This window comes from Olea europaea, unplaced genomic scaffold (assembly GCF_002742605.1).
Source record: "Olea europaea var. sylvestris unplaced genomic scaffold, O_europaea_v1 scaffold505, whole genome shotgun sequence".
Taxonomy (NCBI): Eukaryota; Viridiplantae; Streptophyta; class Magnoliopsida; order Lamiales; family Oleaceae; genus Olea; species Olea europaea.
Window position 1 is genome coordinate 260312 of NW_019263365.1, and position 16080 is coordinate 276391.

Here is a 16080-nt window from a genome sequence, read left to right on the forward strand (position 1 = left end):
GCAAAGATTTATAGTGCTGTGTTATTTGCAAACTTTAAAACTTGAGTTTCTCTCTTTATGTCCAGGTTGCTCCAAAGCGCTGGAGATTGGAGATCAACTACAGCCAGGATGCAGTTTTGATGCTTTCTTCCATGAACTTACCGGATGGTATTCAGGTAGCTTTCGTAAACCTTGCGATTTTAACTGTAGTGGACAGCCTGTGAAGAAGTATCAAAGACCATAGTTAGTAGACTATATGGATTTCTGTGAAAGTTAGTTACTTCCTAACTTAGCATCCATGTGTGCGTTTCCAAGTTAGAAATTGAAAGTAGATGAGCTTACCCCTCTTGTTTAGCCAATTTTACTTCCAAATTTTTTTCGTGGAGCTAGAATATGGCTATATGATTTCCGTATGTGATATATGCTTCGCACATTTAAGTTCATTTAGTTTGCTCAACGGCTTCTCTCTTGTTATTTTTAGGTTCTCTTAACTATTGCCTAGAGGTTTATAAGATGTTAATCATTGTTTGGATGATACAATGCATGTTGGTATTGGATTTATATGGATGATCCTGGGAATATAGAGCAAGGCTAGCACCTGGATTAGTGAAATTTCAGTTTAAGACCTAATCCTGGGGTTACAGTTGAATTATTTGTTAGATGTGGTTAAGATGGGAATTGCAGATCTACCTACTGTGTGAATCTTCTGTGTATGCTCCACTATTCTAATGGTTGCGCTTTGAACTAAAGTTGCTGTTACTGTTGCTGGGCGACTGAAAGCATTCTTATTTAATACAAATGGGGATGCTTGATTCCATATCTCATTCTTGAAATTCATTATCATGGGTTTATATATTGAGGTTGGATAAAGTAATATGTATTCTAAAATGGTTTCTGCTCTAATTAATCTCGTGCTTTTGGTTTTCAGAGGCGACGAACTGGAGTTGATGAGCTTAATATGCGCAGTATATTTGAAGAAAACGATGTCATTTGTGTAAGCTACTCGTCTCTTCTCATTTGTTGACCATTCTGTTTGCAGTCCATCCTTTTGGTTGGTCAATAGAAGGTTGTTATAGTTTCTTATGCTCTTAATGCCTGCAAATTGCATCAGGCGTACTGACTCAGCCCTTTCTCAATCATACCCTGCATCTACCATTATTTAAAGTTCCTAGTGGAGTATACTTGACTTCCTTGATCCAAGGGGGGCAAAGGAAAGAAAGTTGCTAATAATGAATGTATTGATGCAGGCTGAAGTACGTGGTTTCCAGCATGATGGTTGTCTACACCTGCAAGCAAGAAGCCAGAAGTATGGAAAGGTGCGTATATGGCATTTCATTTTGGACATCTCTCTCAAACTGTACAGGATCTATTACCTTTAGAAGCAAGAGAAGGAGCCCTTGTGTTCGGTGTAAGAGCTTATGCATGTCAAGAAATTTATACATGAATTTATTTATATGTTCGACAAAGAGATTAACCTATCATGAGCAATTTGAGACTAATCAACATCATTTTTTTTCTCACTTTACAGCTTGAAAGAGGTCAATTACTTACAATTCCCCCCTATCTGGTGAAGAAGCGCAAGCAGCATTTCCACCATTTGGAACAATATGGAATTGACTTGATTCTTGGTTGCAATGGTTATATTTGGGTTGGTGAACACATTGAAGTGAAAGATCCCATGTTGATAGAGGATCAATCAAACAAATCTGATCAACAAAATGCTGATTCAGAAAATCCAATGAGCACTGATGAAGTGGAGACTCGTACTCAACTTGAAACTAGGCAAAACATATGCAGGACTGCAAATGCCATCCGAGTACTCTCTACTTTAGGCTTCATGATTACTGTGGAAGTAATAATGGCAATCATAAATCTGAGCACGTCTTTGAATCTGGATATACACGAGATGCTGGGGCCAGAGTTTTATGTACTAGTTGCTGAGAAAGAAGTTGAACGTCGAAGCTCATTGGGAAAAAGGAGATGATCATTCTGTGATTTTATTTACTTTACAAGGTTTTATACACTCTTACAATGTACTTCTCTCCATCTGCTGCGTAAAAATGCATCAATAGGAAGTCTTCTGCCTGTTTGGTTATTACACGTTGTGACATAGAATGAGAGTTGGTGTGGTTGGTAATTCCATGTGGCAAAAAATATCACTTGAAGATTCATCGTGTGTACTTTATTTGGCAAATATATTTCAAATTGGTTACATAAATTCGTTATCTTCATTTTTTTCCCCCTGTTTCTGTATCTTTTTCAAGAAGTCCGGTGGCAATGTGATATGGTAAAATACTGGTGCCCAGTTTCAAGCTGTGGGCCTGGTTTATAGTAGGTTAGAACTTAGAATGTTCAGCTGCTTGCATAGTTTGAACTTAAAATGCATCATTGCACAATTATTTGGCTATGACATTTCCTTCCCGGATGAATCATAACATAACCAAAAACATTTCCTCAATTTCTCAAAATAATCTTATGTCATTTTATGACTGACGATTTCTGCAAAATTGAGATATCGCTCCATTCGGCTGGTAACTGGGCGTCAGTGAATCCAAAAGCTTCCAACATTATTTATTTATTTATTATTATTATTTTTTGATATCCAGCTATCCCAACTTACATCAGGTATCCCTGGTGTAAGCTCCTTCATCTCTTGCTCGGGCGTTTTATTTTGCCCCAAATTCTCGCTAAGCTTCTGGTATAGGTAGAATTCGTGTTTTATTTTTAATTTCTTTGTTTACTTTGGGAAGTCTATTCAGTTTTGTGATTATATTTGATGAATAATAATTGTTTTGATGGATGTTGATGGGATTATAAATTCTTGATTTTGTATTTTTTTTTTATTGATTTTTTTTCTCAAAGAGAGGCAGGTGCAGTTTAGATCAAATATCGTATTCTTCCATATGCTTCAATCAGAAATTATTGGAAATTTGAAAGAAAATTATAAGAATTTGCTTGTAATCATATTGTACTTCTTTTCTTTCTTTTAGCTAACATCGAGCCTTTTGACTAATGAACATAAGTTGAAATATTGACAACTACTATCACACAGTAACTTACATTGATATGTTTCAGTCAGTCATTGGAAAACAAAACAAGTGACTTTAAAAAACACCAAAAACCATGGATAAATCCAAGTGACATTTTCTTAAATTCGAGTGATCTTTTCGTAGGCATTTGTCCCCGATCCTTATGGACTAACGGGAAAAATACTTGTAAATCTGATGTCGGGCGTGGAAGGTTTTGATCCTTTTGTTCATGGAACAGGGACATTAGGCATATTAGCGGGTCTATTCCATCTTAGCCTTCGCCCGCCACAACATCTATACAAAGGATTCAACATGGTAAATATTGAAACAGTAGATTCAATTTCCTAGTCCATGTGGAAACGAAATAGAATTTCCCGCTCTTCCTTTTTGAAAGAAAGGATTAGGGAAATCCTCTTGATTGTAGCTTTCTCCGGACCTTAGTAATTTTTCATGTTCTACTACCTTCAAATTCTAAGCTTTCATTTCAATAATGATTAATGAACACATGGACACATGATGACTAATTTTAGAATATAAATTCAACATCTATTGTCTCATGAACAACCTGGTTACAGGAGAATTTGGATTTAAATAACGTAAGTTTTAGTCAAATCACAGTTTTTCTCGTGACAATATATCTTGTATAAGCAATATAATCATCAATCAGTCTTAACATAACATCTCAAAATAACGTTCCTACAATACTTTAAAAACTCTTGAAAAATAACATACAAGGCACATTTACCACAACTAGTTCTCGAGAAAAGATGCAAAGAATTCCAAAACATAGATTTTGTTACAGTCGCAATCTTTCACGTGGGTATGGCATTATTCAGGCATGATGGTAAATCAACCTTCTAACCTTTAAAGCTCATCTTTCACTGGTTGTGTCTGGTATTCATCCCAAAAAATAGGGAACTTCAATTTGGCTGCAGTATGTGGCATGAGCCAATCATCATATATGAACCTGAAACCAATGAGCAAGTACCCTTGACGCCAAATACCCTAAAAACCCAAGTAAAATGCATTGATAGCAATCTGGGAATAAATAACTTACGCTTTGATTGGAGGTCGAGATATGATCACTAACACCTGTAGATCCTCACTTTCATTAGTATTCCAGACCTGTGATGGGAACAACAACAAATCCCGAATGAAATTCTAGACAATAAACAAACTCTATTAGTATTCTATAGCATTTATCTTTATCATTGAACATCTATACATATTTTTAACAAATAGAAAGAAGCAAGCAGAAAAGTGTTCAAGTCAATAAATCAGTCGAGCTGCATGGATATCTCATAATCAGCTCTTCGATGTCTTATCAATCAAAAATGTTTGCAGACTTTATCCCTACGTAAGAAGAAGATTATCTAAAATGCAAAATGGCTTTTAGAAAAAAATCTCCAAGATTGCAAAGGTCATCTTTGGAAATGCTTTAATTATTAGACAAACTGAACATAAAAGAGGTTCTCACTTTCTCTATTCTACCGTGAGAAACACAACATGTGGAGATTTTGGGACATTTAGTCAAAGAGGAGGGGACTGTGATAGTGCAGTAGATACAAAAGGACAAGGAAAATTCTATTTGTACATAATTATTGTACATAATGATGTCAATAATGTGATGTAACAATCATCCGGTTGTTGATGTGCAAGTGTGAGATTTGAATTAAAGGTGGGATCCAATGCCACGTGTAATTATGGACACCATTATGTAGACAATTATGTACATGTAGCACTTCCCAAAGGACAAACACAAAGGGAAAAACCAAGCATGTTTTATTCAGGGGAAAATGAATACTTAAGATCAAGCATAAAATACAAAAAACCAAAAAGACGACGTAGAATAACTAATTGTTGGTCTCTTTTCAAAGGGATGAAGAATCTATGAAATCATTTTATTAATTCTCAGAAAAAGTAAAAACCACGTTGAGTATCAAATCCACTAAACATATTATGTAACCATTATACTACTCTGATGCAACAAGCTATGAACCGTTTTCATGTGATGTTATGTACTTTTAACTGTAATGTCTAGTATAATTATATTATAGATCAGACTTTTTCTTTAAGCATCCAGCCTATGAATCTGGTGCTGCGAAACTCATGGATAAATCAGATATGGCACATGAATGGAAGATATGCATATGAAAGAGTATTATGTATTTATAGCAATGAAATGGATAACTGGACCAATTTCAAATTTTATTTTCTTATTAGTTTGAATGAATTAAAAATTTAATAAACAATATCCTAACATACCTAATGTAGTCCAATTTTTAAGCCTCAAGTCCAGAAAATGATGAACTGTGGTCGGCTTTGCTCTTTCACTATAAACTGGCCAGTTCTCTATGTGCAAAGCCGAATCATTGCCTGTCTGGTTGGAATCTTGCAAGAACCAGACCATGTCCGTTCCAGGGAAAACTGTTATATTCTTTATCTGAAAATCTCTCATGTTACCGCCCTTGTTCGCTACTCAGAAGTTTCTTTAATTTAGATGGTATATATTTATGATGCAACAGATATTCCTTCCACTGAACTACCTAGTGACTTGTAATTTCCAATGCCATCCTTCAAGGTAATCAATGCCTTTTGAAATGTTCCTGTTGTATTTATAAATGTTTCTTGATTCATTTGTTATCCTTTCGAACTACTTTCCTTTGTGTCATTCCTTCTTTATCAGCTTGCAGCGCCTAATTCCAATAGAACAGGTAAATAACCATTCATTTTCCGCTCTTTTTCGCTTTATGCATCAGATTAACCCATAAGCAAAAGCTCATCGATTTTCCCTTTATGTATCAGAGCTAAAATGAAACACTACCTGATGAACATCATTGACAGGAATATGAAAGGTACTGTTGGATAAGATTGGAAACTCCTGCGGGCTCCCGGGGTGTTTTGGATCTGAATTCGAGGCAAGATATAGAGTGCCAGTTCCCTTAAGCACCACAAAGACTTCCTCGCATGAGTGCCTGTGGATCGGCGTGGCAGCTCCGGGAGCAAATGTCTCTAGCCACACTTCAACCTGTCACAATAGGAATTAGGAAAGTAACTACAATTACTGATAGTTCAAGAACAAATAATAAATAAATAAAATTTGAGATCCTTGTTCATGGCTTAAGGGTTGGAATTTGTTTACCTCTTTAAAACCGTGTAAAACTGAACCAGCAACAGTAATGTGTGACAAACCAGGAATTCCATAACTATCCTGAGCAAGTTCATTTATATTCCTAACTATTGGAACCCCTGCATTTCAATCTCAAATTCACAGATTAACAACAAACTAATGTTCTTAATTATGTAAATTGTTAAAGGTAAAAGCATACGGTTGACCTTTTAGGAAGCCCAAAACTCGATATCTAAAATCGAGCGATTCAATACGTATAAAGGTCGATGACTTACCATGGGAATTAACTTCAACAGTGGCGAAAAACAAAAGTGCAATCAAGAAAACCAAGTAGTGAAAGAAGCCCATGTTTATTTGCCACAATTTGCTCAGCCTCTGCAACTGGATGGATTGATTATTCTCACAGCAGTCAGGCATCCATCTCCTTTCCACCCTAAGTATTTACGGATTCTGCCAGCACGTGATTTGACGAATTAAAATTGTTTTTCGTCGCTAATGAAATTCCGCCAAGTGTAAATTTGGCAAAATTCACGTAGAACAATTGTTCTTGTATTATTTTTATTATTTGTTTTTGTTTTTAAATTTTGAAAGAATAAAAGTAAAACAAATCAGTCAAATGTGGTTCCCGAGTGTGCAAAATTGTCATTTGCTTGTATGCTGGGCAATTTTTAAAGGCCCCTCACCTATGCACGGAAGAGAATTAGGTCCTCAACCTTTGAAACTGACTATTTGGGTCTCCAACCTTTTGCCTTTATTGCATTACTGTCCTTAATGTAGAAGATCTACCATTTCCAACATTCTGTCCACGCAATTGTCCCTCCAATTAATCGTTAACACCTCATCCTAATTTTTCAAATTTAATATATTCAATCAAAAATACCGCAAGTGTACGTTTTGTTAACAAATAGTGAAATGGATTTTGAGTCCAAGTATCATATTATACTAGTTTAAATTCGAATTAACTCCGTCTTAACCAAAACTATAAAAATTAGTGACTTTTCTCTAACTAAATTGTGATACAATAATCTACTTATAAATGCAAGACCTAAATTAACTAAACTAAATACAAGATTATAATTAAATGTTATAACTCTTTTAGGGTTTTTTTTTTTTTTTTTTTTTATGTGTATTAGAAGCAAGATACGGAGTGCCACTTCCCTTAAGTACCAGAAAGAATTCCTCACACGAGTGCCCGCGGATTGGCGTATGAGCTCCCGGAGAAAATGTTTTCAGCCACACTTCAACCTGTTACAATAGGGAAGTAACAATATTCAATGCTTAAGGATTGAATTTTTTCCTCTTTAAACCCAGGTAAAAGGGAACGGAAAAAGCCAAACAACCCGCGCCATTGACACTCCGGGTGACCGCATCCTTATATGGCCAATGTGGATCCCCCATAAATAAAATAATCCCGACCTCTCATGTGTGTGTATTATGTCAACTATGCGGTCATCCACGCGGGCTATATAGCTCGGTCCAAAGGAAACAAGCAATTGTAATGTGTGACAATTCAGCTGTCCCATAATTATCATGAGCAAGTTCACTTGTATTTCTCATAATCGGAACTCATGCATTTAATAAAATAAATGAGCAACAAATTCAGTTTCTATTCATCTCAATTACTGAATTAACTTTCATCACACCAACAAAAATCACTTTCTAATCCCGACCTCTCATGTGTGTGTATTATGTCAACTATACGGTCACCCACGTGGGCTATATAGCTCGATCCAAAGGGAACCAACAATTGTAATGTGTGACAATCCAAGTCTCCCATAATTATCCTGAGCAAGTTCACTTGTATTTCTCACAATCGGAACTCCTGCATTTAATAAAATAAATGAGCAACAAATTCAGTTTCTATTCATCTCAATTACTGAATTACTTTCATCACACCAACAAAAATCACTTTCTAATCATCCCAGAGTTGGATATAATGACGACAATGGAGAAAAAAGGAGGAAGATGGAAACAGCAAAGAAGTAAAGTAATTGGCAATACTTGAACACATAGTTAGAGTATCTCCAAAAAAACTCTTTATAAAGAGCATCTTATGCATGATAGAGAGCATCTTTAAATTTAGAGAGTAGTTTTTTTTTTTTTTTAAACACTCCAACAGGCTCTCTACCTTGATTCTTTATTTTGTTTTTTCCAATGAATATTTAAGAATTTCTCCACATATTTTATTTAAGTATAATTTTTTATATAATAATGACCAATCAATTTCAAATGTAATTTAAAAATTTTAAGTTATAGAGTATTGGGATTTGTAATGTATTAAATGTAAACATTGTACGTTAAGAATAGAGAGTAAATTTGACTCTTTAAATTAAGAGAGTCAAATACACACTCTATTTCAAAAAGTTAAAATAGAGTCTTTTGAAGCTCATTTTTAAGTATTGACTATCTAAAATAAAAAGTATTCTGTTTAAAGAGTCTTTTGAAAATGCTCTTAATATTGTTCTCAATCGATATTTGTCTCTTCTCCAATTACTTTTAAGGATTCAAATGGCTAATAGTTCGAAATCAAAGGATTGATCAAGCCTAATGAAGAACACCAAAGCAAAAGTGTTTCTTCCTACTGAACAAATGAAAACTTTGGAAATGAATATATATTAAAATTTGATAATCTCTCTTTGATTTTATGAAATGATATTATGTATAATTGTATTTGATATGGAAAACTATCACCTATTTATAGTTTTCCATCACCACATACTGAAAAGATGGAACTTTTTATCCAAAAGGCACCAAAAATCAAGTTGAGAAACAGGCTAGTTTTCATGACTCTACGATTGCATGGGAAAAAACCAAATGCCCAAAATTATTGGTCACCGTTTATCCCATTTAGGGCCCACTAAAAGATATTGATCTTTGAACAATATTTTTACACCCAGTTACATAATGAACTTAACGAAATGCAAGTGTTCGAATAAATGAATGAAAGAAAAAGCACAATAACAATTGTGGTTCAAGGCATTTGTTAAAAGAACTTGCCTTTCGAACTGTAGGAAGCTTCACCAGTTGCAGAAGGTAAAACAGAAATCAAGAAAGTTAATATAAATTAAAGTTAACAATTAATTTTAAGGATTTTGCTATATGTATGCGGAGCGTAACCCTCACATGGGGGTTGGGTCCCACGCATTGTAACACTCCAGGTACAAATGACCAAATCCTAATTTTAATTACATATTTTACGGGAACTATAATTTTTCAACTACACATTTCATAAACTTTTTAAAATATATTAAAAATTTGATTTTGATCTCCATCAAACATGAACTAAAAATTATTAATAATCTACCTTTTCGATTCAATCGAATACATATTATTCTCAAAAATTTTAAATTTATATATTTCTTGTATTACTATTATTCCTAGGGTTGGCAACGGTTCAATTATGAGTCGGTTCGGCTAAAATCATAACCGCACCACCAATTTTTTGATCATACCATAACCGCACCATAACCACGTAAATTGGTTCTGTTCGGCACGGTTTGGCTCATTTAATAACCACGAAAATAAATTATTTTTTATACGTTCATTCGTCAAATTGATATAAAACAATTTATGAAAAAAGTCAGTGAAAACAAAAACACAATATTCCAAACGAAAATGCAAACATTTTCAAACAATATTCCAAACGAAAATGCAAACATTATCCCAATTTTCCGTTGCAAAATACAAATTTAACAAACAATATTATAAATATAACAATACTAACTTTTTCCTTCATTCTTAATTGTTGTGCATCAAAGTTACTTGATTCATTATTCCCTATAAGTCTTACTAACATAGATCAACATTTATAGTTGATTCCTATATAGTAAATAAAAATTGTAAGTAGAAAATACAACGATACTACCTATTCCAGAATGGTTTTAACTAAGATTTAAATAAAAAAAAAATATACCTCTTCGTCAGCTTCCTTCTTGCTAAATATTATACAAGCTCTAGAGTATGATGAAGGAGTAGAATTTTCTACACACAATAAAAAAAATTAATAATAAAAGGAAGTGTATAAATAACAAATATAAAACAATAAATCCTACATGAATATCAGTTCAAAGTTAATCCCATGCACACATGAAAGCTTCTAAAGTCTTTGCGTGAAGCCTATTTCTATATGGACTCACAAATCTACCAGTTGAACTAAATGTTGACTCGGATGTCACAGTAGATATTGGAATGGCTAACAAATCTCTTGCAACATTCTGTAAAGTCGGATATTTTATTGAATTTGCTTCCCACTATATCAATAAATCAAAACCATCCATCCTTGGCAATATTGACACGTCTAGAAAAATATCGAACTCTGTTTTTATATGATCAACAGTAATAGAATGGCTAACAAATGTAACAAATTTTCGGAGGTGACGACGACTTGGATCGTGGAGGCAGTGAAGCTGTGCATGAGTTTGTGGTTTGTGGAGAGTAGAGTTTGCATTTATATACTTTTATACTAATGCTATTATTATGGGCTAATGGTAAGTTGGCTGACCGGCTGAGTCAGGTTAATGAGGGGGATTTTGTTTTGGTCTGAATAGAAAAGTAGTGTAAAGCCCAATAATTAATTCAATTGTGTGTGTGTGTGTGTTTTTAGCGGGTAATCGGTTCGGTTTCGGTTCGACGGCGTAAATACCATACCCGCACCACCACGAACCGGTTCATTAAAATCAAAACCATATCCGCCCCATTGCACCATCGGTTTGATTTTTTCGCCCCATTCAGTTCGGTTAACTATGGTTTTCGATTTTGACGGTTCAAATTGCTATCCCTAATTATTCCTTCTAAAAGTTAACAGTTATTTTGGACAAACATCCCTCGTTTCTTTTTTGAACAAATCGAAAAACCTAATGGATTGAACTTGAACTTCTAGCGGTTGGATCGCCTCGGCGAGGTAGCTCTTACACAAACGGCCCTGAGAAGTGTAGTAATCGGGTAACAAATCCTTTAGTAGGTGATGGGACAAAGAGTTCTTGGATCCCTCTTGGCAATAATTTCTTGTATTATGCCTTAATAAGTGGGGGAGGTAGCCAAATTAGGATATCACTACAGGTAAGTACTCTGCAAAAAATTGTTGGATATACATTTATGCCCCCATTTGATTCCCCTTCTTTGGCCATAAAAATGAAAAATATGATTGTTATCCATCACATCAAACCACCATATTTGACTTTCTATCTCTTATGTTGGTCACGTAACGATTATATTTTTCATTCTCATTCTTAGAAAGATGAGTATCAAACGAGGTCATAGAATATAAAGAATAGTACAATTGACTTTTGAAAAGATTTTTTTTTTTTTTTTTAAGACAACATTTAAATTACATAATACTAACTAAATTTTATTAAAAAAAAACACACACACCTTCGATCGCTGTTATACCGAAGTTTGTTGACACAATTATTTACCAACTTTGGTAACAAAGATGTTCAATGACTATTTATATAGAACAAATAATTTCTTTTAATAGCATTTTAGTTTAGTTCAATTTTTTTATATTTATAGTTTTGTATAAATAATGATACTTTTACCAAAGTATTAAGAAACTAAAAGTTTATTTGGCAGATATTTTTTCAAGTGAAAATGATATTTTTTCAAGTGAAAATGACTTTTTGGAGAATTTTATGAATATTCAAGTTATCTACTCGATTAAATAACAGTTATTCCATGTAGCATTTACTGAGGTGACCACATTGGATATCGAATACTAGCATCCACTAGAAAATGGCGAACATAAATTTTGATACAAGGGTTCTAATATATAGTCATATTTTTCAAATTTAATTTATTTTCTAATTTAATACATTACTTTATATAATCCGATATTACTTGACCCTTGGTACTTCCACCTTCGCATCAAAATTCCAGTTGAACAATTATTAACCCGTGACCGTTATTCATTACAATATCAATGTTATACGACTAAGAATCACAATTCAACAGAGTCGTATTTCTTAATGAGCGAACAAAGAATATTGAGAAGAAATGGAGACCGTAGAAGCATCTGGCTTGTCGACTAAAGGTAGTAGGGATATTAGGATCAAATGACTAATACCATTTTTCACAACTGAGTTCTATTCCACTTGTTGTAATCAAGAATATTTATGTAAATCCTGATCCTGGATCAAGTAAGTATATAATGGCAGAAACTTCATGAAACCTAGCAAATACATCATGTAATCCTGTGACTAACAGAGATTTTTTAAGCAGAAAAAAGAGGAATAGAGAAGGTCGTTAGTATAGCATAGACCCAGTTGCTGGAGAAAATTTGATTAAATGTAAAATAATAACGTTTAATACCAAAAGTTACCGGGGCTTACCAGTGACTTCATCAATCACATTTCATACAAGGGATTTATCTTCTCATCTTTGCACTGATTCCCTATAGCATCACAGTGCATGTTCGACGGTTACCATCTCTACATTTCTGGAATCAGAACTCAGCCATTTGCTTTAAGGAATTTGTAATAAATCTTCCTCTGTATCTCTAATTCAGAACTAGACTCCCGTTGATCTTTATCTTTTTGAGCATGGTCAGATTTGGGCCAAAACAAATTATGAATTTTGAACTTCAAAACACAAACAGATCAGTTTCATTTCAACTTGGATTTCAGCACAACTTATTAATTTTTATTGACAGCAGAAAAGGATTAGGCAAATTTTTACAACAATGCAACAATCACAACCACCAACCAAGGGGTATATAATATATTGAAAACGGCGCCCACGTACTCTGTCATTTGGGAAATTAATTTATCTTTGCCTAAAATTCTAACCAACCCATCCCAGAGAAGTCGCTTGATTACAACACAAGCTAAAAGTATGACTTTATATCAACCATAAGCTATGATATTTGAGATGTATGTCTGCATATGGATCGAGAGGGAAGAAACCAACTCCTCATGCTCAATAATATACTATTTGCTCTGTGGTAGCCATCCAAGCTGTACCAAAGGGGAAAAAGGAGGAGGAATTATTGGTTTAGATGAAGACTTAATCAGGTCCCAACGTGAAGTGGTGATGAAATGCATACCTTCCAAGCATACATTCCGAAAAAGGCTACAGTATCTGCTGACCAAACAACAGCAAATGATTTCCAGAAAAATGGAATTATGACATTAAGCAATGGAATAAGGAGAAAGAGATAATTGAGAGCTTCTTTCTCATTCTTTGAGCAGTCTCGTGCACGAAGGGAAGGAATAGCTGCAACAGCAAGGATCAGCCTCATCAATATACACATATAGTTCTGTATAAACAATAAAACAAATCTAGGGACTAGAAGACATTGAAATAGTTATATACTTTTAAGAGGAATCTGCCATGAAGGACAATCACCAACTAGATGTCCAGTGTTATTTCAGATGCTTTGTGAAATATGGTTCAGAACTAATGTTTAAGAGATACTCAACTTCCTTGGAAATGATAAATTCTGATTAGATAAGCAATAAGGAAAAAAAAGATGAGATAAAGTTTAGTAACATGTATCTATTGTAACTATTATCCTTATGGTTATATAAGAACCGATATCTATGAACTCTAAAGAAATTCAAGTTATATGACCTTATGTATCTAAGAATTGATATGGAACATTGAAATAATCAAAGAACATCCAATCATCCATAAGTCTTTTGCAGAAACGTTAGAATGTAGGCTATGAAGCTTTGAGTTGTAAAATGAAGAAATGCTTACTGAACATCCAAATGGACCACATGCCCATTAGTCTCCATATGTCTGGTTCATTTGATGGGAATATGAGATTGAAAGACAGAACTCCACCCAAAAACATAGAGACATACCCTTGAACCTCAAACACAGAGTACAAAACCGTTCCAGGTATGGCGGGATTTTTCGATGCAGTCGACGCTCTTGGAGCAAAAGTAGCAGCAGTTTTTTGAACCACCTGTCAAAAGATGGAATTCAGGAATCCGTCCAGTACACAAATTTATGCTGATCCTAGCCTTTATAAGGAACTTTATTCAACATCATCGAGAACAGCATATGAAAACTTCTACCTGGATAGAACAACTCTCCAAGTTTCTAAATGAAAACTAATTAAACAGAACCAAGAATATAATCAGAAAAATGACTACTATCAATTCATTAACAATTCCATTCACGCCCAAATTAAAATTCCAATAAAAATCAAACAAACCCTATTGAAAAACTGAAAAGCGTGAAGAAATTAACTCAACCTTTTTAAGATCTTTATCGAATGCAGGACCGGTTGAAGTAGCTCCAACTGAAATCTTACTAGCTACTGCAGTTCCTTGCTCTTGTACGTCATTTTCGATATCCTCTTCAGTCTTCGTATCTACCTCATTTGAACTCGCGCGAATTCTGAAACAATTGCGCGGTAAAATATTCTTCGTCGCAGGGTTTCTGGGAAATGAAGAGATTGATGGAAATTTCAATATGCGAGCATTACAGAGACACGTTGAGCTCAGAGTGTTCATTTTCGTTTCTTGTTACTGTGTGAAACCGAAAAGGAGATAACGCACGTCTGGCTAGATGGCAGTTGAAGGAGGAAGTTCTTCCCAAGTACGACGCCGTATGTTCACCCTCGTCGCTTCCCTTAAAGTGATTAGTAAAAAGTAAATTTCATCTTCAGTCACTGAACTTTCAGCAAAATCTCAATTAGGTTAGTAAGTTCTAAATTTTTTGTGCATTATAATTTACACTTTGAATACTGCATAACAAACATAGATTAAAAATATAGCTTATTTGTTACAATAGAAGTTGTAATTCATTGGTGTGCTGGCAAAACCTTTATATACAATTACGGGTAATGATACTATATAATCATTCTTGTTTCAATGCCGTTTGTGTAAAAGATCAATTATTTATTATTTTTTATAGGATCTTAAAGAGCATTGACTCAATTTCTCCAAGTTGATAGCCACCTATGCGAATATATATGCTACAAAGTGCCTCAGAGCAATGCGTTGCCACTTGCCTGCAACGGAGGTTGGACAACAAAGGTTACGAAAGGATTGAGGAGGAGGTTGAGGCGCCAATCGGAGAAGGACACGGCGGGCTAATAGGCGGAGAGGAGAGGCAGCGAAGTACGGACGGTTGAATGAAATATGAATCGAAGCAATTGATTCAATTGAGGGGAATGGGTTGTAAATCAATAAATGGGTCATGGGGTGTCGATTGGGCTAATGAGTTATTGGACTAGTGGGTTTCTCCAGGTTTGAAAAGGGAATTAAGCTAAAAAAAATAAAGTGGAAATGTCATCGGGTACATAAAATTTATAAAAAATTATTTTTTTATATTATCAAACTTTTTTCGCCAAATATACTGCAATACATGTAGTATAAATAAAAATGTAAAATATTATAAATCCCTTAGTTAATATAATAAAAGCTGAAATCAAGCCTCCAAACACTCCTCTTAGCCCGCCCCTAATTCACGCCACAATTATCCCCAATATTAGAAATCACCATTACATTGATGATCCAAGAATTTGGTGAATCAAAACCAAAAAATCTTCAATACACTACAATTCATATCTCAATCTGTAATAACATTCAGCTCAGAAAGAGTCCAAGCGGAAGTGTTGAAGGCAAAGGAAATGATTCATATTCAAGAAGTGATTTTGGTATGTGAAATTTTAATTATAGTAACTCAAAAGACATTGAAATGTTTTTAATTTTGTATGTTTGTTCTTAATGTATTGTTTATTCTGATTTATTAAATATTTTTTGTGATTCTGTTGATAGATTTGAAAACTTCTCTTTTAAATATTATCAACATACTAAGTTGGTCTTGTGAGTCTTGCTCATGGTAAAAAAAATTCATGCGCAGATGTTAAAGTCAAAATTCAATGATGATTGATGATGTGTACGTTTTGTCAGTTTTGATCACAATGTACAAGAAATGTCGTGATCTTTGTTGCTGCCAAAAGAGTGTTTGATAGGTTTCTGCATAAAGACA

At 34.3% G+C, this 16080-nt stretch overlaps 4 protein-coding genes across 9 annotated transcripts in view; 1 reads left to right on the forward strand and 3 right to left on the reverse strand.

Moving 5' to 3' along the window:
* The window catches only part of LOC111388545 (exosome complex component RRP4 homolog), a 4806-nt gene extending 2609 nt beyond the window's left edge, over window positions 1–2197 (forward strand). For all 3 annotated transcript variants that reach the window (XM_023013286.1, XM_023013288.1, XM_023013289.1), the window contains 4 exons: window positions 66–155; window positions 908–973; window positions 1227–1295; window positions 1508–2197. In XM_023013286.1, coding sequence (XP_022869054.1) covers window positions 66–155; window positions 908–973; window positions 1227–1295; window positions 1508–1963 — 681 coding nt within the window. In that variant the 3' untranslated portion in view covers window positions 1964–2197. The remainder of the gene's footprint in view (window positions 1–65; window positions 156–907; window positions 974–1226; window positions 1296–1507) is intronic.
* A 1429-nt stretch (window positions 2198–3626) lies between these two features.
* On the reverse strand, window positions 3627–6698 carry LOC111388552 (auxin-binding protein T85-like). 4 transcript variants are annotated; one of them, XR_002701598.1, is made up of 6 exons: window positions 6414–6698; window positions 6151–6257; window positions 5833–6036; window positions 5274–5704; window positions 4066–4133; window positions 3627–3937 (listed from the first exon to the last, which is right to left on the reverse strand). XR_002701598.1 is itself a non-coding variant. In XM_023013304.1 (5 exons), the coding sequence occupies exons 1-5, from the start codon at window positions 6553–6555 to the stop codon at window positions 3907–3909; spliced, it is 552 nt and encodes a 183-aa protein (XP_022869072.1). In that variant the 5' UTR covers window positions 6556–6696; the 3' UTR covers window positions 3627–3906. The 4 variants fall into 4 exon arrangements, 2 of the variants coding, with proteins under 2 accessions (XP_022869072.1, XP_022869071.1); XR_002701597.1 differs by having other exon boundaries at window positions 3922–3975; XM_023013304.1 differs by lacking the exon at window positions 5274–5704 and having other exon boundaries at window positions 6414–6696.
* A 562-nt stretch (window positions 6699–7260) lies between these two features.
* Window positions 7261–12476, reverse strand: LOC111388531 (auxin-binding protein T92-like; the record flags this gene model as incomplete). Its single annotated transcript, XM_023013265.1, has 6 exons — window positions 12465–12476; window positions 10283–10388; window positions 10052–10119; window positions 9136–9190; window positions 7847–7960; window positions 7261–7385 (listed from the first exon to the last, which is right to left on the reverse strand). Coding segments are annotated over exons 1-6 (480 nt in total), but the record flags the coding sequence as incomplete, so codon positions are not given.
* A 238-nt stretch (window positions 12477–12714) lies between these two features.
* On the reverse strand, window positions 12715–14710 carry LOC111388555. The gene is made up of 4 exons (XM_023013307.1): window positions 14337–14710; window positions 13834–14044; window positions 13178–13347; window positions 12715–13088 (listed from the first exon to the last, which is right to left on the reverse strand). The coding sequence occupies exons 1-4, from the start codon at window positions 14595–14597 to the stop codon at window positions 13062–13064; spliced, it is 669 nt and encodes a 222-aa protein (XP_022869075.1). The 5' UTR covers window positions 14598–14710; the 3' UTR covers window positions 12715–13061.
* Window positions 14711–16080: the final 1370 nt, after the last annotated feature.

Bases quoted from the DNA above. Each gene is read 5' to 3' on its own strand.
- LOC111388552 (XM_023013303.1), bottom strand. From the start codon at position 6,555: ATGCCTGACTGCTGTGAGAATAATCAATCCATCCAGTTGCAGAGGCTG. The intron at 6,258-6,413 runs GTAAGTCATCGA...ATTGAAATGCAG, and splicing joins TGTTGAAGTTAATTCCCATG to GGGTTCCAATAGTTAGGAAT. The intron at 6,037-6,150 runs GTAAACAAATTC...CTATTGTGACAG, and splicing joins TTTTACACGGTTTTAAAGAG to GTTGAAGTGTGGCTAGAGAC.
- LOC111388555 (XM_023013307.1), bottom strand. From the start codon at position 14,597: ATGAACACTCTGAGCTCAACGTGTCTCTGTAATGCTCGCATATTGAAA. The intron at 14,045-14,336 runs GTTGAGTTAATT...ATCTTTTGACAG, and splicing joins TCGATAAAGATCTTAAAAAG to GTGGTTCAAAAAACTGCTGC. The intron at 13,089-13,177 runs GTATGCATTTCA...CCTTTGGTACAG, and splicing joins TCGGAATGTATGCTTGGAAG to CTTGGATGGCTACCACAGAG.